The 23058-nt window shown below is 48.7% G+C and overlaps 1 protein-coding gene across 1 annotated transcript in view; it reads right to left on the bottom strand.

Annotated features, from left to right (window-relative positions):
* LOC140105769 (inactive pancreatic lipase-related protein 1-like) overlaps nucleotides 1–23058 on the bottom strand; it is a 41765-nt gene that overhangs the window by 2604 nt on the left and 16103 nt on the right. Inside the window, exons 6-9 of the mRNA XM_072129847.1 lie at nucleotides 13596–13701; nucleotides 7447–7563; nucleotides 1879–1977; nucleotides 1589–1708 (exon numbers count right to left, since the gene is read on the bottom strand). Coding sequence (XP_071985948.1) covers nucleotides 1589–1708; nucleotides 1879–1977; nucleotides 7447–7563; nucleotides 13596–13701 — 442 coding nt within the window. The remainder of the gene's footprint in view (nucleotides 1–1588; nucleotides 1709–1878; nucleotides 1978–7446; nucleotides 7564–13595; nucleotides 13702–23058) is intronic.

Raw genomic sequence — 23058 nt, 5'->3', positions numbered from 1 at the left:
GGGGCTGGCTGGCTGTGTACTACATTGGGCTGGCTGGTTGTGTACTACATGGGGCTGGCTATATACTACAAGGAGCTGGCTGGCTATATACTGGGAGGCTATAAATGTCCCCCTTTATGTCTTTATGTAATATAATTTTTTCTTTCACAATGTTATCAGGTATATCTGATCTTAGATTTGTGGACCAGTAATTTTGACTTTTTATAGATTTTAATTGATTGATCCTTACTACTAACATTGTTCTTACATTGCTAATTGCTAATATGCAATAAATACACCAACTTTTGAGCCACTTATTTACCTCCCTGATCTCCCGCTGCCTTTCTGGTGTGGCACGTGGTACAGGTAGTATTTCGGAGAAAACTACCTTTGAGGTCCTTGTCCAGAGCTTATGGCCTAAATCCCTGAAATCATTTTTAAAGACCTTCCACCTACCTCTTACTTTGTCATCGGTGCCAATGTTGACCATGACCGCTGGTTCCCCAACAGGTTCTGGCAACCCAACCCGCAACATGCCGAACCCGAGCACCCGGCACACAACACACAGGGGCAGATTTACTTATCCGGTCCATTCGCGATCCAGCAGCGGGTTCTCTGACGCTGATTCGGGTTTTCTGGCGATTCACTAAGGTAGCGCGCCCGATGTCCACCAGGTGTCGCTGCTGCGCTGAAGTCCTTCGGAGTTCACTGGAGTTCACCAAGCTATCCTGGGTGCAGGTAAGTGCGTGTCGAGCAACACATTTTTTTTTTAAATCCATCAGGTTTTCCGACGGCCACGCCCCCAATTTCCATTGTGTGCATGCCGGCGCGGATGTGCCACAATCCGATTGTGTGCGCCAAAAACCCAGGGCAATTTGGCGCAAACCGGTAATTTTCGGGCAACCCGACGAAAAAACGCAATTCGGGCCCCTAGTAAATGACCCCCACTGTTCATTATGCATGGTCTCTGTGACAGATTGCCCTGTCTGTTCCCCTAATAATGGAATCTTCCACTACCAGCGCCTGTCTGACCTTGTCTGTGCTCCCCAAAACAGGATATAACAGAAATACAGCAGCTACCTCCTATAGTTCTTTAATCCTAAATCACACTTTTGCAGTGGCAGATTAAGGGGCTCATTTACCAAGGATAGCACTGCTCACTTTTGTCGGACTGTTCGCCTTTTTTAGGATTTGCGCAGTTTGGACAGGTGGCTTTTATGCGACAGAAATCGGGGGCGGGGCGCCGGTCAATCCGACTGATTTGGACTGAGTGCGGGATTTAACTTAACTGATTCTTACATTCTGTTGTCATACAATAGGCTAGTGATGCCACACATTGGTATAGTCATGTCATTCCTTAGTATCTTGTTTTCCTAGAGCATGTTTGGAGCATATTTGCTTTACCATCATTACCTCCTTGAAAGGTCTAAGTAAAGATTTACATTTATCCTGTAACAATAGTATGGGGGATACATGTACAGACCTGATTGCTAAGCCGACAGTGGAGCAACTCAGAAGCAATAGAACCCTTATTTTCAGACAGCGGTGGTCTTACATTTAGGAGATACTGACACAACCCCTATAATGACAATACCTCCAGGAATCTTACCTTTCAGTTCAGTGGCTGTGATAGTGACGTCCTTCACCAACTCCTCGCAGCCCTCAAACATGGCCAGGAAATCTTCTGAGCAGCTGTAGGGTCCGAAGAGGGCGGGAAGCATGCAAGCAACTGCAAGACCACAAGAGAATGGTTATACTGGTGGAGACAGACTCCAGTAGGTACCACAGCGATCCCATGGGGTCAGGACCTTAAGACCAGACTGGTGACCCCATTACTGAGATGTGGAGAAAATCATGGCTTGGATGTGGACTCTCATTCCCGATTTTCTGTGGATTTACCTTGGTGCTGGATTGCGGTGACGTCTGGACACTCTGGCATGATTCCACCTCCGTTAGGATAGAAGTCAATGTCACCGACAGGATTAATGAACCCCAAACCTGAAAATAACAGATCATTTGTAATCTCTCTCTCGCAACTTAGCCCTGCCAGACCCAAGATCCCATGTCTGAACCACTGGGAAAGACCAGATGCCCTGCAGTGTCTGTAGCACTGGCCCCCACTTCCACACAACTGTGAAACCCTGGCCCCCATGGTCATTCCCAAGCAAGACCCCAGACCACACATCCAGACACCTATGAAACCTCAGACTTCATGGCCATACCCAAACTAGACCCCAGACCTCCCTTTCTGTACCACTCAGAGACCTCGGACAACACACTCAGACACCTTTTAGACACCCCAGACCATGTATTTAGACACCTGCAAGACCCCAGACCGCTTAGTTCAGACTCATGCAAGACCCCACATATAGAACCTTGCAAGAAGATATCTTTTAATTGCATTCCTACAGCATCTTTGCACTCAGGCACAAATGACTAAGTGTCAGGATCAGTGGATCCTCGAACCACCACGGGAGGTGGAACTAGCAGACACCTGGGACCAGAATCCAAGTGGCACCTGGTTTTCACCAGAGCCCGCCGCAAAGCGGGTTGGACTTGCTGCGGCAGGATACCACCAGGTCGTTCCCAGGCGCGACCAGCCCGTGGTGGCAGCCGAGGTCGAGGTACCTTAGCAGAAGACAGTCTCGTAGTCAGGTCTAGGCTCGGGGTCAGGGCAGGCGGCAGAGATGCGAGGTCAAGTCCAAATTCCGGGGTCAGCAATGGGCGGTCCATGCAGGTGGGAACGGGAACACAGGCACATGGAACACAGCAACACGGAGAAACTCGGGTAACACGGCTACACAGGACTCAGGAGCGGAGACACACAGGAACGCAGGAATACACAGGAACGCAGGAATAATCACCAGGAAGCTTTCTCTTAGGCTGTGAGGTGCAAAGATCCGGCAGGGGACACAGGAAGAGGCAGGATTCTTAAAGGTGAGGTGTTCAGCCAGTGCACCAATTAACGGTGCGCTGACCCTTTAAATTTTTGGCAGGAGCCCCGCGTGTGCCCTAGGAGGCGGGGACGTGTGCGCACGGCAGTCCGGGGAAGAGCAGGAGCCAGGAGAGTTGAGTGAGGAGACCGGGCGGCAGCGGGGGCACATGGAGGAGCACGGATGCCAGAAACAACTGCCTACCTCTCACTGGCTTAGTATCCAGGATCTCTTTCACCTTGTAGACATCGGTGGAATTGGCTTGTGGTGCCGGAGGAGGAGTAATTTGTCGGTTGAAGCGGTTGAAGATGATTGGCTTAAGGAGAGAAACGTGGAAAGAGTTAGGAATGCGCATGCTGGAAGGCAGACGCAACTTGTAAGCCACCGGGTTGATGCGGCTGAGAATTTCAAATGGACCCAAGAACCGGGGTCTCAATTTATAGCTCGGGATCTTCAGCCGAACATACTTGGCGGACAGCCAGACCCTGTCACCAGGAGCTAAAACAGGAAATGGTGGGCGTCTTTTGTCTGCTTGACGCTTGGTCTGGGCTGAAGCTTGGAGAAAAGAGGTGTGGACTTGTTCCCAGATGGCTTTTAGATCACGTACCAGGTCCTCCACAGCAGGAACATCTGCAGACATGGGTAACGGAAGAGGAGGCCGAGGATGCAGTCCGTAGTTAATAAAAAAGGGAGCAGAACCGGCAGAAGTGGAGTCGAGGGAATTGTAAGAGAACTCCGCCCAAGGACAGAGGCCCAGTCGTCCTGATGGGCAGAGATGAAGTGGCGGAGATAGCAACCTAAAGTCTGATTCACCCTCTCCACTTGGCCGTTAGTCTGTGGGTGATAAGCAGAAGACAAGTCCAAGTTCACCTGCAACTGGTTGCACAGAGATCTCCAGAATTTTGACACAAACTGAACTCCTCGATCCAAGACGATGTGCCGAGGGAGACCATGAAGACGTAAAATATGCTGGAAGAAGAGGCTGGCGAGACGTGGAGCAGAAGGCAAACCTGGTAGAGGGACAAAATGATACATTTTCGAAAAGCGGTCAGTCACCATCCAGATAGCGGTATGGCCAGAAGAAGTCTTGCCGGGAGGCAGCTGCCAGAGGTCCACTGGCGCGGCAAGCACAAGTCTCTGGAGAAACAATATGCCTTGAAGCAGAGTCCTCCCCCATAACATCAGAAGCACGGGACAAGGCGTCAGCCTTGATGTTTTTCTCTGCAGGACGAAAATGGATTCGGAAGTCAAAGCGAGAAAATAAGAGGGACCACCGGGCTTGACGTGGATTCAAACGCTGAGCCGTCTGTAGATACTGAAGGTTTTTGTGGTCCGTGAAAATGCTGACTGGAAATCGGGCTCCCTCCAGCAGATGACGCCACTCTTCCAAAGCCAGCTTGATGGCTAGAAGCTCCCGATCTCCAATGGAATAATTTCTCTCCACGGAGGAGAAGGTTTTGGAGAAGAAGCCACAAGTGAGTGTTCGGCCCCTAGGCCCCTTCTGGGTAAGGACTGCCCCAGCGCCCACGGAGGAGGCATCAACCTTCACCAGGAACGGCTTTTCAGTATCAGGTCGGGTAAGGACTGAAGCGGAGGAAAAGGCAGTTTGTAATTTCGTGAAGGCTTCTTCTGCTGCTTGCTGCCAGACACGGGGATTAGCACCTTTTTCGTAAGCGCCACCATTGGCGCGACCAGAGATGAGAAATGTGGGATAAATTGTCTATAATAATTAACAAAGCCCAGAAATCTTTGTATAGCTCGCAGTCCCACTGGCCGTGGCCACTGAAGAACCGCAGATAACCTTTATCATAAATTATGTAGCCGAGGAATGGAAGGCTCTTCTGATGAAACTGGCACTTCTCCAGCTTGGCATAGAGGTGGTTCATCCTGAGGCGGATGAGAACTTGCCGTACATGAGACTGGTGGGACTCGAGATCAGCAGAATACACAAGGATGTCATCCAGGTAAACCACAACACAACTGTACAATAAGTCCCGGAAAATATCATTCACAAATTCCTGGAAAACGGCTGGCGCATTACAAAGTCCGAAGGGCATAACTAAATATTCAAAATGCCCATCACGGGTGTTAAAGGCGGTCTTCCACTCGTCAGCCTTCCTGATGCGGATGAGGTTGTAGGCCCCACAAAGATCTAATTTGGAAAAAATTCTTGCACCCCGCAGACGATCAAATAGCTTCGTGATAAGCAGCAGAGGATAGCGATTCTTAACGGTGACCTTGTTAAGACCACGATAGTCGATACAGGGGCGGAGAGGGGCAATTGTAGGGACGATGTGGAGGAAGGGTCTCGGCTTGTTTTTTAGAAAACACATCTGCAAAGTCCCGGTACGGAGCTGGAAGTCCCTCCAGAGGCTTGGGAGACAAGGTAGTAGTCCTGACAGGGAGCGGATGTGGAACCGTTATGCACGGTGAGGAACAATCCGGACCCCAACGGAAGACCAGTCCAGAACAGGGGCATGATGCTGGAACCAGGGGAGACCCAGCAGGAGAGTGGAAGTGCACTGTGGCAGCACAAAAAAGGAGAGTCTCTCTTTATGAGAGAATCTGGCCACTGACTGAGGCAATGGACAAGGGCTGCTCTAGACGAACCACCGGGAAATGATGCAGGGAGACCAGGACAGCATCTACAAAGTTCGCTGTGGAGCCCGAATCCAGAAAAGCGGAAACCTGGACCAGAGTACCGGTGCCAATGCTGAGGAGCACGGGGAGAATCAGGCGTGGAGAAGCTTTATGCACACCTAGGGACGCTTCTCCTGAGAAGCCTAGGTGCTGGCATTTCTCAGGCGTTGGGGACAGACAGGACAAGTCGCGACGAAGTGCTGTGGGCTGGCACAATACATGCACAGGTTCTCTTGACATCATCTGGAACGCTCTTGTAGAGTGAGCCGGGTTCGGGCAACCTGCATGGGTTCCTCAGCAGAAGATTCTGGCAGGGACTGGAGCGGCCTTTGGAAGACTGGTGCCAGGCGAGGAAGGCGTCTAACACGGCCTTGGGGATACTTGGAGCGTAGTTCCTCAGCGCGCTCCTTAAACCGAACGTCAATTCGAGTGGCCAAGGTGATGAGGCCACTCAAGGTAGATGTAAGGTCCCGAGCTGCCAGTGCGTCCTTGACCTGCGCAGAGAGCCCTTTCTTAAATGTAGCGATGAGGGCTGCATTGTTCCAAGCAAGTTCGGAAGCCAGGGTGCGGAATTGAACTGCGTACTCTCCCACAGATGAGTTTCCCTGACGCAGGTTCAACAATGCAGACTCCGCAGAGGAGGCTCGTGCTGGTTCCTCGAAGACTGACCGGAACTCTGACAGAAACGTGGTGAGGCTAGACATAACTGGGTCATCTCTGTCCCAAAGTGGAGGAGCCCAGGCCAGGGCTTTCCTGGAAAGAAGGCTGAGGACAAATGCCACCTTGGACCGCTCTGTGACAAATTGCGACGGCATGAGTTCTATGTGCAAGGAGCACTGGGTTATGAAGCCCCTGCACATCTTGGGATCTCCATCATACTTGCCGGGCAAAGAGACGTAGCCTGGGTTAAGGAGCAGGAAGATAAGCCGGGGTAGCAGGAGTCTCAGCGGCCGCTTCAGGAGACTGTTGCTGATGCTGGGTAGCTAGCACCTGTTGCAGCATGGCGGTGACTTGCTCTAGCTGATTCCGCTGTGCAGAAATTTGCCGGGACTGGTGGATCACGATAGTGGCGAGATCAGGCTGACTGGGAGGAGGAGCCTCGGCGGGATCCATGGCCGGATCAGTGGATCCTCTGGACCACCGCGGGAGATGGAACTAGCCGACACCTGGGACCGGAATCCAAGTGGCACCTGGTTTTCACCAGAGCCTGCCGCAAAGCGGGTTGGACTTGCTGCGGCAGGAAACCACCAGGTCGTTCCCAGGTGCGACTAGCCCGCGGTGGCAGCCGAGGTCGAGGTACCTTAGCAGAAGACAGTCTCTTAGTCAGGTCCAGGCTTGGGGTCAGGGCAGGCGGCAGAGATGCGAGATCAAGTCCAAATCCGGGGTCAGCAATGGGAGGTCCAGGCAGGTGGGAACGGGAACACAGGCACACGGAACACAGCAACATGAAGGAACTCGGGTAACATGGCTACACAGGACTCAGGAGCGGAGACACACAGGAATGCAGGAATACACAGGAACGCAGGAATAATCACCAGGAAGCTTTCTCTTAGGCTGTGTGGTGCGCTGGCCCTTTAAATTTTCGGCAGGAGACGCGCGCGCGTGCCCTAGGAGGCGGGCTGCAGCGGGGGCACATGGAGGAGCACGGATGCGCCCGCGATCCGAGACAGGGATCGCAGGAGCACCCGTGACACTAAGGGACCTATAATAGCATCTGTGGATCAGGGATCCTAAGCCCTGTGCCCTTGGTGTCCCTATGACATCACTGGGTAGGAGCCCTCAGGGGCACAAGCATAGAAGCTCCGCTCACGGGAATGATACAATATAGAACATCTGATATTGCGCTGGTTATAACGTCATATTTACAGGATATTCCCCTAGAGCTTACACTCACCTAGATTTGCTAAAGGCAGAGCGCTGGTGTGGATGGTGTCTACAAATGTGGCGTCATTCCTACTTAACCCAACATCATCACCCGCTCCTTCAAAATATGGTGCCGCGGTGTCAAGACCTGTCAGCAAGGAGGAAGGGTCAAATAATCCACCATCATGAAAATGAATTAGAAAATCAGAAAACCTGCAGCGATCACAGTGATCATACATTGGCCCACATTAAGTGCTGTTTGCCTGTATATAGTACAGGGGGCGCCAGATTTATGATTTGTGTTGCACGTTCTTCATGAATCTGGCGCCCCCTGCACTGCTCCGACAGACCACACCAACTTTTTTTTTTTGGTTCACCTTTAAAGGAAACCTACCACTTGAAGTGGCAGGTTTCAGATGGAAATACCGAGCACCAGATCAGGGTGAGCTGGTGCCAGAGCTGATTTTTGTTAGTGTTTTAAACCGCTGTATTGCGGTTTAAAACACTTTTTAAACCATACCTCCCAACTTTTGGGCTACAGAAAGAGGGACAAAAGCCCCTCCCATTTCCCCTAAACCACACCCACTGTCCCACCCCTTGCCCGCCCCCAAAACATAGTATAATATCGACCTTAACGGCCCACACAAAGTATAATGCACCCGTCGTGTGGCCAACCCCCAAAGGACCTATATAATAGCTCCTATTGCAATTCAGCAACATATAACCCCTCTTTAAGGTTTTCTTCAATTTACAATAATAATCTTTATTTATATAGCGCCATCAAATTCCACAGCGCTTTACTTCACATTTTTCCCCACTTTAAATTATCTCCTCAAAGTGGTAGTATAACAAACAATATGGATACACTTCACATATTGAAAAGCAAATTAAGTCCTCATAGGGAACCTTTCACTCCTGTTTGAAAAAATTAATTTGTGGGCAGGTTCCCATAGAGCCCTAGGGCAGGGGGCACAGAGGGCAGAAGGAGTACAGGGCAGGGGGCACAGAGGGCAGAAGGAGTACAGGGCAGGGGGCACAGAGGGCAGAAGGAGTACAGGGCAGGGGGCACAGAGGGCAGAAGGAGTACAGGGCAGGGGGCACAGAGGGCAGAAGGAGTACAGGGCAGGGGGCACAGAGGGCAGAAGGAGTACAGGGCAGGGGGCACAGAGGGCAGAAGGAGTACAGGGCAGGGGGCACAGAGGGCAGAAGGAGTACAGGGCAGGGGGCACAGAGGGCAGAAGGAGTACAGGGCAGGGGGCACAGAGGGCAGAAGGAGTACAGGGCAGGGGGCACAGAGGGCAGAAGGAGTACAGGGCAGGGGGCACAGAGGGCAGAAGGAGTACAGGGCAGGGGGCACAGAGGGCAGAAGGAGTACAGGGCAGGGGGCACAGAGGGCAGAAAGAGTACAGGGCAGGGGGCACAGAGGGCAGAAGGAGTACAGGGCAGGGGGCACAGAGGGCAGAAGGAGTACAGGGCAGGGGGCAGAAGGAGTACAGGGCAGGGGGCACAGAGGGCAGAAGGAGTACAGGGCAGGGGGCACAGAGGGCAGAAGGAGTACAGGGCAGGGGGCACAGAGGGCAGAAGGAGTACAGGGCAGGGGGCACAGAGGGCAGAAGGAGTACAGGGCAGGGGGCACAGAGGGCAGAAGGAGTACAGGGCAGGGGGCACAGAGGGCAGAAGGAGTACAGGGCAGGGGGCACAGAGGGCAGAAGGAGTACAGGGCAGGGGGCACAGAGGGCAGAAGGAGTACAGGGCAGGGGGCACAGAGGGCAGAAGGAGTACAGGGCAGGGGGCACAGAGGGCAGAAAGAGTACAGGGCAGGGGGCACAGAGGGCAGAAGGAGTACAGGGCAGGGGGCACAGAGGGCAGAAGGAGTACAGGGCAGGGGGCACAGAGGGCAGAAGGAGTACAGGGCAGGGGGCACAGAGGGCAGAAGGAGTACAGGGCAGGGGGCACAGAGGGCAGAAGGAGTACAGGGCAGGGGGCACAGAGGGCAGAAGGTGTACAGGGCAGGGGGCAGAAGGAGTACAGGGCAGGGGGCACAGAGGGCAGAAGGAGTACAGGGCAGAGGGCACAGAGGGCAGAAGGAGTACAGGGCAGAGGGCACAGAGGGCAGAAGGAGTACAGGGCAGAGGGCACAGAGGGCAGAAGGAGTACAGGGCAGAGGGCACAGAGGGCAGAAGGAGTACAGGGCAGGGGGCACAGAGGGCAGAAGGAGTACAGGGCAGGGGGCACAGAGGGCAGAAGGAGTACAGGGCAGGGGGCACAGAGGGCAGAAGGAGTACAGGGCAGGGGGCACAGAGGGCAGAAGGAGTACAGGGCAGAGGGCAGAAGGAGTACAGGGCAGAGGGCAGAAGGAGTACAGGGCAGAGGGCACAGAGGGCAGAAGGAGTACAGGGCAGGGGGCACAGAGGGCAGAAGGAGTACAGGGCAGGGGGCACAGAGGGCAGAAGGTGTACAGGGCAGGGGGCACAGAGAGCAGAAGGAGTACAGGGCAGAGGGCACAGAGGGCAGAAGGAGTACAGGGCAGGGGTCACAGAGGGCAGACGGAGTACAGGGCAGGGGGCACAGAGAGCAGAAGGTGTACAGGGCAGGGGGCAGAAGGAGTACAGGGCAGGGGGCACAGAGGGCAGAAGGAGTACAGGGCAGAGGGCACAGAGGGCAGAAGGAGTACAGGGCAGAGGGCACAGAGGGCAGAAGGAGTACAGGGCAGAGGGCAGAAGGAGTACAGGGCAGAGGGCAGAAGGAGTACAGGGCAGGGGGCACAGAGGGCAGAAGGAGTACAGGGCAGGGGGCACAGAGGGCAGAAGGTGTACAGGGCAGGGGGCACAGAGGGCAGAAGGTGTACAGGGCAGGGGGCACAGAGGGCAGAAGGAGTACAGGGCAGAGGGCACAGAGGGCAGAAGGAGTACAGGGCAGAGGGCACAGAGGGCAGAAGGAGTACAGGGCAGAGGGCACAGAGGGCAGAAGGAGTACAGGGCAGAGGGCACAGAGGGCAGAAGGAGTACAGGGCAGGGGGCACAGAGGGCAGAAGGAGTACAGGGCAGGGGGCACAAAGAGCAGAAGGAGTACAGGGCAGGGGGCACAGAGGGCAGAAGGAGTACAGGGCAGGGGGCACAAAGAGCAGAAGGAGTACAGGGCAGGGGGCACAAAGAGCAGAAGGAGTACAGGGCAGAGGGCACAGAGGGCAGAAGGAGTACAGGGCAGGGGGCACAGAGGGCAGAAGGAGTACAGGGCAGGGGGCACAGAGGGCAGAAGGAGTACAGGGCAGGGGGCACAGAGGGCAGAAGGAGTACAGGGCAGGGGGCACAGAGGGCAGAAGGAGTACAGGGCAGGGGGCACAGAGGGCAGAAGGAGTACAGGGCAGGGGGCACAGAGGGCAGAAGGAGTACAGGGCAGGGGGCACAGAGGGCAGAAGGAGTACAGGGCAGGGGGCACAGAGGGCAGAAGGAGTACAGGGCAGGGGGCACAGAGGGCAGAAGGAGTACAGGGCAGGGGGCACAGAGGGCAGAAGGAGTACAGGGCAGGGGGCACAGAGGGCAGAAAGAGTACAGGGCAGGGGGCACAGAGGGCAGAAGGAGTACAGGGCAGGGGGCACAGAGGGCAGAAGGAGTACAGGGCAGGGGGCACAGAGGGCAGAAGGAGTACAGGGCAGGGGGCACAGAGGGCAGAAGGAGTACAGGGCAGGGGGCACAGAGGGCAGAAGGAGTACAGGGCAGGGGGCACAGAGGGCAGAAGGTGTACAGGGCAGGGGGCAGAAGGAGTACAGGGCAGGGGGCACAAAGAGCAGAAGGAGTACAGGGCAGAGGGCACAGAGGGCAGAAGGAGTACAGGGCAGGGGGCACAGAGGGCAGAAGGAGTACAGGGCAGGGGGCACAGAGGGCAGAAGGAGTACAGGGCAGGGGGCCAGACATAACCAAGTCTCAGACTATACCTGTAGAGTGTGCAGGTACATGAGGAGACAGGTAGAGACTTGCACTGCCCGCTGTGTCTACTGATGATAACTCCGGCTGTGAGCTGCACGCTGCCAGGCACATAACAGGAAGCAGTGTGAGCTGCAGTCACGTGACACTACTCCCGGAAGTGGAGAGGATAAAGGTGTACTGGGCGGAGTCTGCATGACTGCACTGACTGTAAAGTGGGAACAGAGGATTGGCTAAGCGGAGGAGGTGGGTGTGGACAGGGGATTGCCTTAATGGAGATGGGTGTGGACTTTAGCGAGTGCTAGGATTATGTTAATGAGGCCGTCTATTCATAGTGAAAGTGTGAGAGGGGAGATCACGTGGCAATAGAGTAGATGTCCCGGGCCATGACTCTCGCCGTGACGGGCAGCGGGGCAGACCATGAAAAACGGGACTGTCACGCTGTATCCGGGACGGTTGGGAGGTATGTTTAAACTTTATAGCCGGCGCAGGGAGGTACGCGCTCGGCGCTTACCATGCGCACGGCTCTCCTTCACTTCCTATGTAGCCGGGCACACGGTAAGCGCGGAGCGCGTACCTCCCCGCTATAAAGTTTAAAAAGTGTTTTAAACCACAATACAGCGGTTTAAAACACTAACTAAAATAAGCTCCGGCACCAGCTCACCCTGAGCTGGTGCTCGGTATTTCCATCTGAAACCTGCCACTTCAAGTGGTAGGTTTCCTTTAATGTGGAGTGTGCAACACTTTATAAATGTGCAAGTGGTTTTCAGTAAAAAAAAATGTGCAAAGTCCCATAAAAAACTGGGACTTCAATAAATATTGTTCCAGGGTCCTGGGTGGGTGGGGGATGTCGGAAAGAAAAGAGGGTCACAAAGATTTGGGGTAAGTGGTGTTATAAGTGGGACAAACTAGAGAGAAAGTGGTGATAAGAGTTGGGGGTTTAACAGGAAGGAGATGTCATCACATGGCGCCTACAGGCTTCAGAGCCGGCACAGCAGTGGCAGAGGACAAGAGAGCTGCTGCAGCGGAACAGAGAAGAGTAAGAATTAAAATAAAAATCCCATGCACTACTGACAACCAACATGTGTTTAATTCATACAAATATAAGGGTTTGCGGTGTATGCCCGACAGGTTACGGAGTGTGCACCTGGACTGGTGGTGAATGTTTGGAGGCGGAAGGGGTTAATTCCACAGTGCACTGTAAGGGGAGGAGGTTTGTTGCAGTGCACTTTCCTCCTCCCCTTTTGTTTCCTGTATATAAGGGGAGCTTGTCCCACTCTCTCTCTTGACTTGAGTTTGTGTTACTCACTGACATCAACTCCGCCACAGTCTAGAGACCAAGAGCTATTGAGAAAGGGGTTAGACACCCCGAAACGCGTCTAGCCGTATAGCCATACTTACAGGATCGTCAAACAGATTGGGAGAAAGCTACTACTCTATAGAGACTATGGGGCACATTTACTAAGTGTCCAAACGCTGCATTTTCGTCGGGTTTCGCAATTCTTTTCCATTTTGCCCTGAATTCCCACGGGTTTATGGCGCACGCGATCACATGCACCAGGAAGAAGAAGGTGAACTCCGGGGACCTCAGCGGAGAAGCGACAGATGCAGGAAATTGGAAGCAAGATCTTAGTGAATCGTGGCAGCTCCGAATCTTCGTCTGACAACGCACGGCGGGGATCACGACAGGACGGGTAAGTAAATCTGCCCCTATATTTCTGCCATCTACTTGAAACCAAGTGATACAGCCGTAGGCAATAACATGACCTCCAAGGAAGTGGCTTCCACGCTACTACAGTGTTACAATCTGCCTCTAGGACCCAGCGGACTCCTGCTACACATTCCGATACTGGTGCAGCTGACAGCTCACAGGAGCAGGAGAGGGAGTGAGAGATCCCAGAGTCTGTAGACCATGGCAGAGTTGATGTCAGTGAGTAACACAAACTCCGAAGAAAGGGCTGCACTGAAGGGAAGATGCGGGTAACAGATATTTAACATTACAGAAACCAGCAAATGTGTTATTTGTCATAAAACCTGGTGAGATATGTGATTCTCCATTTTCATTGTGACACTGGACAACAGAATTCAGTAGCACATGGGATTTTGATTAGTGCCATAGCGGACGTACAACCATAGCACACGTCCCATTACTGCGCTCTAGAGAATATATTATAAGAGTAAGAAAGAGCCTTAAAAGGAAAGTGTATAATGGGAGAGAGAAGACGTCACTGGGGCAGTAGCATCACAGACTCCTCACCTGTGATCCGAAAAATGTTTTTTCTATACTTTCCAACAAACCCCATGACGTGCGCTCCGAGACTGTGTCCGATAAGATGACATGCAGAAGAATAGCCATATGTCACCTGTAAGATAACAACCAGTCGAGATCATGTTAGAGACATTGGGGCAGATTTACTTACCCGGCCCATTCGTGATCCAGCAGCGCATTCTGTGCGGTGGATTCAGGTCTTCCGGCGATTCACTAAGGCAGTTCCTCCGCCGTCCACCAGATGTCGCTGCTGCGCTGAAGTTCCCCGAGGTCCGCCGGAATGCACGAGCCTATACCTGGTGAAGGTAAGCGCGTGTCCCGCAACACTTTTTTTTTTTAAATGCGGCGGTTTTTCCGAATCCATCGGGTTTTCTATCGGCCACGTCCTCCCGATTTCCGCCACGTGCACGCCAGCGCCGTTGCGCCACAACCCGATCGCGTGCGCCAAAATCCCAGGGCAATACAGGGAAAATCGGCGCAAATCAGAAATATTCGGGTAACACGTCGGGAGAACGCGAATCGGGCATGAGTAAATGACCCCCAATGACAGGCCCAGGAGTGAGAGCGCCCCCTACTCCACACTAAGTATAAGAGCTACTGCACTAAGCAACATCTAGTCTTTCACCAAACCAACAGTGTCCCCTGTACTACACCAAATACCATAGTGTCCCCTGTACTACACCGAGCTCCATAGTGTCCCCTGTACTACACCAAATACCATAGTGTCCCCTGTACTACACCAAGCACCATAGTGTCCCCTGTACTACATCAAGCTCCATAGTGTACCCTGCAATACACCAAGCTCCATAGTGTCCCCTGTACTACACCAAATACCATAGTGTCCCCTGTACTACACCAAATACCATAGTGTCCCCTGTACTACATCAAGCTCCATAGTGTCCCCTGTACTACACCAAGCACCATAGTGTCCCCTGTACTACACCAAGCACCATAGTGTCCCCTGTACTACATCAAGCTCCATAGTGTCCCCTGCACTACACCAAGCTCCATAGTGTCCCCTGTACTACACCAAATACCATAGTGTCCCCTGTACTACACCAAATACCATAGTGTCCCCTGTACTACATCAAGCACCATAGTGTCCCCTGTACTACACCAAGCACCATAGTGTCCCCTGCACTACACCAAGCTCCATAGTGTCCCCTGTACTACACCAAGCACCATAATGTCCCCTGTACTACACCAAGCACCATAGTGTCCCCTGTACTACACCAAGCACCATAGTGTCCCCTGTACTACACCAAGCACCATAGTGTCCCCTGTACTACACCAAGCACCATAGTGTCCCCTGTACTGCACCAAGCACCATAGTGTCCCCTGTACTACACCAAGCACCATAGTGTCCCCTGTACTGCACCAAGCACCATAGTGTCCCCTGTACTACACCAAGCACCATAGTGTCCCCTGTACTACACCAAGCACCATAGTGTCCCCTGTACTACACCAAGCACCATAGTGTCCCCTGTACTACACCGAGCTCCATAGTGTCCCCTGTACTGCACCAAGCACCATAGTGTCTCCTGTACTACACCAAGCACCATAGTGTCCCCTGTACTACACCAAGCACCATAGTGTCCCCTGTACTACACCAAGCACCATAGTGTCCCCTGTACTATCACCTTCTTCTTAATTTTGATAATATCCTTTTTTAACATAGTCCTCTCACCATTCATGAGATTTTTTACTATGTATTAATTATTTATTTATGTATTTACGGTTTGGTACTCATTTTACTCTTACATTTATTTATTTAATTAATTATTCTGTGAATTGATATTGATTATTTATTCCTAAATTAATGTTTATATTAGTCCCAGTATTATAACTACTTGGAAACTCCTATTACCAAAAGTATATTATTCCGACATCAGCCCAATGTTATTTTAATTACCCCAGATCGTGCCAACCTTTATTATTCTCTATTCCGTTCATTATTTATCTAAAGCTAATTTTTTGTGCCCCCCACCCTTTAACTAACGATAAATCCTGACATGCGCATAGATTACTTGCTTAACATTTATTGTTTTGCGCGTAACATTACATACCAGGAGCTGCGAGAGCGCATGCTCCGTTGTCAAGACTACCACTCACCACGCTTTACTTCCGGTAACTCCGGCAACATCTTTCAACACAAATTTTCTGCGCATGCGTCGCCCGGCTCCGGGCCGTCAGCGCGCCAAAAACCCGCTTATCGCGCCATTTCCCTACCCATTCACCGCACAGCATGGCAATTGTAAGTACACACTCATTTTGTATTTAAAGACTGCATTATTGATCTGATTATTCATATATGTCCTGTATTTGAGAAAGGGTCTGCGACCCGAAACGCGTCATTTGGACTTTGTCTGTAAGATTTATTTATTTATTTTTTATCTGTTTTTTAAGAAAATAATATTAAAATTCTTTGATAAATCTTTATTTGGTTTCAACATTGGTATATTTCAAATTTGGGTAAGTTATTTCCAATAGCGCTCCACGTGAACTCTCCTTTTTGCAAATTTCTTCCTATTATCTCTCCGGACCCTATTGGGATCCCGGCCCTTTAGAGTTGTGGTAGCTGCATATTTGGTATAACGAACCCTAGAATTGTACCTGTCAGAAACCGATTTAGAAACCTATATAGATACCTAAAACTCCACAAAGGATAACCACCATCTGATACTTCATCGCCTGGAACACTTGGACCGTACTCTAATATACATGCCTAAAAACCAAGAATAAACCAGGTGAGCACCCTCTATTCTTCATTCAAACTACCAACGCTTACCAAACGTTATCACCCGAGTCGCCATCCTCCGTGTTTCCTATTTTTTATCCCTCAACCCTCAGTTTTTTCCGGTTTACTTGTAAACTCGGACCTACGGAACGCAGAGGTTACTTCGGCTGACAGGGTGATATCGGATCCCTTTGTTGAAAACATGTCAAGATTTGAGAGAAGATTCCGAGAAAGAGAGCAAGCTTTCTCATTCTACACCAGAACTACGTTGGAAGAAAGGACCAAAACTTGTGAAACTGTAAGTGAACCACAACCTGATGCTAAACATATAGAACATTTATTCTTTGACCTTGAGAAACATATGAAGACCGAATCTCAACACCATTTAGATAAACTGTTTTTGGATACCTATCTCTCAGAAAACATCATACCGAGAGGTCTACGTCTGCACCCTGAACCAGCTTTTAAGAATGACCCTCTATTCATAAAAGAATGGGACAATATATTACATGAATGCTCCATTACACTTTTGAAATGTCTCTGTATCAAGCGTTTGTCACTGTCAAAAAACTGTACACCCGTTATTGAAGAAATTTTATCCAAATTACAACCCTTTGAGCAAAGCACTATTTACAACAAACTTTATAAAAAACTTACACTTAACATAGAACAGTACGAAAAAGATATTTTAGAGAAAAAAGTGGGGAAACTAGATAGAGACAGAAATGATTTCAACACTGGAAACATTAAATACTGGACTAAGAACAAAAATAAGGATAGAAATCCTAGCACTGACGAACATACCAATAATACTCGTTCTAGATATCATAGAAAAGAATTCATACCCCCTCACCTATACCAAAATACTAAACCCAGAATCACCCCGAATACTAACACCAGGAATACGTACAGTGTAAGGCCCCCCAAAAAAGACCCCCCCACAGCCAGATTAATTAAACCCACTCTCAACATGAACCATAAGACTATAGGGCCCACTACCCAAGACAAACAGGTCACTCATACGAAACTGAACACAGGAGCTAAACCTGCCTTAAACTTTGACGAACTCACACTTCCCAATAACAATTACCCTAAACCCAACCTACCATCAGGGAAATTCCCTTCCAGTGAATTGAATGAGTCCATCCTCACCATCCACGATAATAGTCCTCCTCCTAGTAGTCCTAATGATGACCCCCCACAACAATTCTATACCCCTCTAAATAGTAATAATGTAATAAAATTACCCATAGAACCTTCACAAAACCTAGATGGTCCTTCATTCAACGAAACCATATCTTTTTTAGGACTTCCAGGGGAAATGACGAATTTCCCATTACAACAATATGCAATAAAACCAATTCTAAAGGAAACAATATACCCGGCACCCCCCCTCTCCCTAAAAAGAAAAAATGCAGTAAGAGAGGAACAAGAGGAGGAAGAACTAGACACAGGGACAGCATCATCAGAGGAAGATTCTCTTATCGAGACACCAAAGAACAAGAAAATCAGATAATTGAAACCATAGCTCCAATAGACAAAAAGGAAAAAGAGAATACGGATCTTGTAAAAATATTTAATCTATCCTCACACCCTTTGTCTACATACGAGACGAAAGTACTTCAGAAGGGTCTATCATATTGCCCTACCAAACGTTCTAACAAATTTGATTTGTTTATAGACCTTAACAGATTTATTAGGAACTTAACGTTAAAAAGACATTTTAATCTTCTTAGTGAAAATAAAGAAGGAAAATCACATCACAATACTAATGATATTGTACTAGACACGACTGACGGTACTGATAGGGTGATCCCTGTGCACACTAACCTAAAACCTAAATCAACTTTCTACCCATCACACCATAAGGGCAATTACGTTGAGACGTTTTACACTCTTGTCTCAACAGAATTTCATGATATGTACTCCCTAGCTGACAAGAATAAATTACCTCCCAAAAAGAGCAATCTTACTCTAAAAGAAAGGACTGCACTAAAAAATCTGTCCTCAATAGATGACTTAGTAATCAAGTCAGCGGATAAGGGAGGAGGCATAGTGCTACAGAATAGGGCGGATTATGTAACAGAAGCAATGAGACTTTTATCTGATACTGAATTTTATTCCAAACTTGAAACCGATCCCACTCCGACATTTAAGAAAGAATTGTATAGACTTCTTGACGAAGGTCTCTCCTCTGGAATCTTAAATAAAAAAGAACATCAATACCTGAAGATTGAAGAACCTGCCGTTGCACATTTTTACCATTTACCAAAAATACACAAACATCAGACAAAACCCCCCGGGAGGCCAATTATTGCAGGCATAGAATCTCTGACCTCTAACCTGTCACATTATGTCGACCTCTACCTGCAAAAATATGTAAGATCTTTGGATGCATTCTTACTTGACACTTCTGATTTAATCAAACAAATAATCACACGTAAATGGGATAACTCCTTCTTATTCATTACAATGGACATATCATCACTGTACACCAACATACCACATGATTTAGGAATACACGCCATCTCCCACTTTTTAGATAAAGATCCCGTAATAGGTAAAGCACAGGCCAACTTTTTGTTACAGGCTACTAAATTTATCCTTGAACACAACTACTTCACCTTCCTTAATAAGATTTTTTTACAGAAACGTGGCACAGCTATGGGGAGTAAATTCGCCCCCAGCTTTGCGAACATATTTGTCGGACTTTTTGAAGAACAGGTCATCTACCAACATACATCCTACTCACACTGCTATTTCTATAAAAGATTTATTGATGACATTTTTATTATTTGGAATGGTACGGAAGAAGAGGCTATGAATTTTATCAAAGACATCAATGAGAATTCCTGGGGTCTTCATTTTACCTGTAATATTACCAAGAATAATGCCGAATTTTTAGATGTTGTCGTCTTCCACACTCCAGACGGGGACATCAAAACAAAAACGTTTTTTAAGCAAGTTGATAGCAACAGTTTTTTAGATTTTAGCAGTAGTCATTTTAAAAAATGGCTCACAAACGTACCCTATGGACAATATAAGAGAATTCGGCGAAATTGTACGGACGATAAAGACTATGTTGATCAGAGTGCCATTTTAACTAAACGTTTTAAAGCAAAGAAATATCCCACTTCTCTCATCCAAACAGCTGTCAAGAAAGCAGGAGCCCTTTCACAAGAAACTTGTCTAGTTCCTAAAAATAAAGACACGAACAAAAATCCCCATAACGTCAACTTCATAACGACTTTCTCAACTGACAGTCAAAGGATCCGCGCAATCCTAAATAAAAATTGGGAAATTCTTATGCACGACCCCTATCTGAGGGAATCTATTCCCAAAAAACCACAAGTTACCTTCAGAAGGTCAGAAACCCTGAAGAATATTTTGGCACCTAGCCGCCTTCGGCCGGAAGTAGCCACTACTAATGTGCAATCTTCTTTCTTTCCCAAATTATTAGGAAGTTACAAATGCGGTCACAATGGTTGCAAATGCTGCGACTCGATCACACATAGACGAAGGGACTTTATGTCTACAGTCACTAGAGAAGTTTACCCTATTAAGAGCTTCCTCAATTGTAGCTCTAAATACATTATATACTTGTTGGAATGCAAGTGTAAGCTTCAGTACATTGGACGCACCATTCAACCATTGAGGGAGAGACTTAACAAACATAGACAAAACATAGAAAAAGGTTTTGCTCTACATAGTGTCTCACGCCATGCAGCCACCCATCACAGTTGCAACATGAGTGATTTCAACATCACACCCATTGAGCACATAAAATCCAATACACCTCAGAGATTTAACTACCTGAAAAAAAGAGAAATGTTTTGGATATTTAAATTACAATGCCTGACACCCACAGGATTAAACGAAAGCCTAGAAAATGTATTCTGAGACAAATATTATCTTACCCTCCGGCCATCTTATCATAATCCAATACTTTCTAATCTTGAGTGTATTTGAATATGAATATGAATATATATGGATACAAAATTTTTTTGCATGTACTTATTATTATGCATTTATATATGTTACTATACAAAATTTTTTATCACCTTCTTCTTAATTTTGATAATATCCTTTTTTAACATAGTCCTCTCACCATTCATGAGATTTTTTACTATGTATTAATTATTTATTTATGTATTTACGGTTTGGTACTCATTTTACTCTTACATTTATTTATTTAATTAATTATTCTGTGAATTGATATTGATTATTTATTCCTAAATTAATGTTTATATTAGTCCCAGTATTATAACTACTTGGAAACTCCTATTACCAAAAGTATATTATTCCGACATCAGCCCAATGTTATTTTAATTACCCCAGATCGTGCCAACCTTTATTATTCTCTATTCCGTTCATTATTTATCTAAAGCTAATTTTTTGTGCCCCCCACCCTTTAACTAACGATAAATCCTGACATGCGCATAGATTACTTGCTTAACATTTATTGTTTTGCGCGTAACATTACATACCAGGAGCTGCGAGAGCGCATGCTCCGTTGTCAAGACTACCACTCACCACGCTTTACTTCCGGTAACTCCGGCAACATCTTTCAACACAAATTTTCTGCGCATGCGTCGCCCGGCTCCGGGCCGTCAGCGCGCCAAAAACCCGCTTATCGCGCCATTTCCCTACCCATTCACCGCACAGCATGGCAATTGTAAGTACACACTCATTTTGTATTTAAAGACTGCATTATTGATCTGATTATTCATATATGTCCTGTATTTGAGAAAGGGTCTGCGACCCGAAACGCGTCATTTGGACTTTGTCTGTAAGATTTATTTATTTATTTTTTATCTGTTTTTTAAGAAAATAATATTAAAATTCTTTGATAAATCTTTATTTGGTTTCAACATTGGTATATTTCAAATTTGGGTAAGTTATTTCCAATAGCGCTCCACGTGAACTCTCCTTTTTGCAAATTTCTTCCTATTATCTCTCCGGACCCTATTGGGATCCCGGCCCTTTAGAGTTGTGGTAGCTGCATATTTGGTATAACGAACCCTAGAATTGTACCTGTCAGAAACCGATTTAGAAACCTATATAGATACCTAAAACTCCACAAAGGATAACCACCATCTGATACTTCATCGCCTGGAACACTTGGACCGTACTCTAATATACATGCCTAAAAACCAAGAATAAACCAGGTGAGCACCCTCTATTCTTCATTCAAACTACCAACGCTTACCAAACGTTATCACCCGAGGCGCCATCCTCCGTGTTTCCTATTTTTTATCCCTCAACCCCCTGTACTACACCGAGCTCCATAGTGTCCCCTCTGTACTACACCAAGCACCAGTGTCCCCTGTACTACACCAAGCAACATAGTGTCCCCTGTACTACACCAAGCTCCATAGTGTCCCCTGTACTACACCAAGCACCATAGTGTCCCCTTTTCTACAACAAGCACCATAGTGTCCCCTGTACTACACCAAGTACCATAGTGTCCCCTTTACTACACCAAGTACCATAGTGTCCCCTGTACTACACCAAGCACCATAGTGTCCCCTGTACTACACCAAGCTCCATAGTGTCCCCTGTACTACACCAAGCACCATAGTGTCCCCTGTACTACACCAAATACCATAGTGTCCCCTGTACTACACCAAGCTCCATAGTGTCCCCTGTACTACACCAAGCACCATAGTGTCCCCTGTACTACACCAAGCACCATAGTGTCCCCTGTACTACACCAAGCACCATAGTGTCCCCTGTACTACACCAAGCTCCATAGTGTCCCCTGTACTACACCAAGCACCATAGTGTCCCCTGTACTACACCAAATACCATAGTGTCCCCTGTACTACACCAAGCTCCATAGTGTCCCCTGTACTACACCAAGCACCATAGTGTCCCCTGTACTACACCAAGCACCATAGTGTCCCCTGTACTACACCAAGCACCATAGTGTCCCCTGTACTACACCGAGCTCCATAGTGTCCCCTGTACTACACCAAGCTCCATAGTGTCCCCTGTACTACACCAAGCACCATAGTGTCCCCTGTACTACACCGAGCTCCATAGTGTCCCCTGTACTGCACCAAGCTCCATAGTGTCCCCTGTACTACACCGAGCTCCATAGTGTCCCCTGTACTACACCAAGCTCCATAGTGTCCCCTGTACTACACCAAGCACCATAGTGTCCCCTGTACTACACCAAGCACCATAGTGTCCCTTGTACTACACCAAGCTCCATAGTGTCCCCTGTACTACACCAAGCTCCATAGTGTCCCCTGTATTACACCAGGCACCATAGTGTCCCCTGTACTACACCAAGCACCGTAGTGTCCCAAGTACCGCACCAAGCACCATAGTGTCCCCTGTACCGCACCAAGCACCATAGTGTCCCCTGTACTACACCAAGCACCATAGTGTCCCCTGTACTACACCAAGCACCATAGTGTCCCCTGTACTACACCAAGCACCATAGTGTCCCCTATATTACACCAAGCACCATAGTGTCCCCTGTACTACACCAAGCACCATAGTGTCCCCTGTACTACACCAAGCACCATAGTGTCCCCTGTATTACACCAAGCACCATAGTGTCCCCTGTATTACACCAAGCTCCATAGTGTCCCATATACAGACTGATTGGGGGTCATTTACTAAGGGTCCGAATCGCCCATTTTCATCGGGTTTCCAGAATCTTTCCGATTTGCGTTGAATTGCTCCGGGATTTCGGTGCACGCG

This window comes from Engystomops pustulosus, chromosome 11, assembly GCF_040894005.1.
Source record: "Engystomops pustulosus chromosome 11, aEngPut4.maternal, whole genome shotgun sequence".
Taxonomy (NCBI): Eukaryota; Metazoa; Chordata; class Amphibia; order Anura; family Leptodactylidae; genus Engystomops; species Engystomops pustulosus.
Note: the sequence above shows the minus strand (reverse complement) of the source record. Positions and strands in the feature narration are given on the sequence as shown.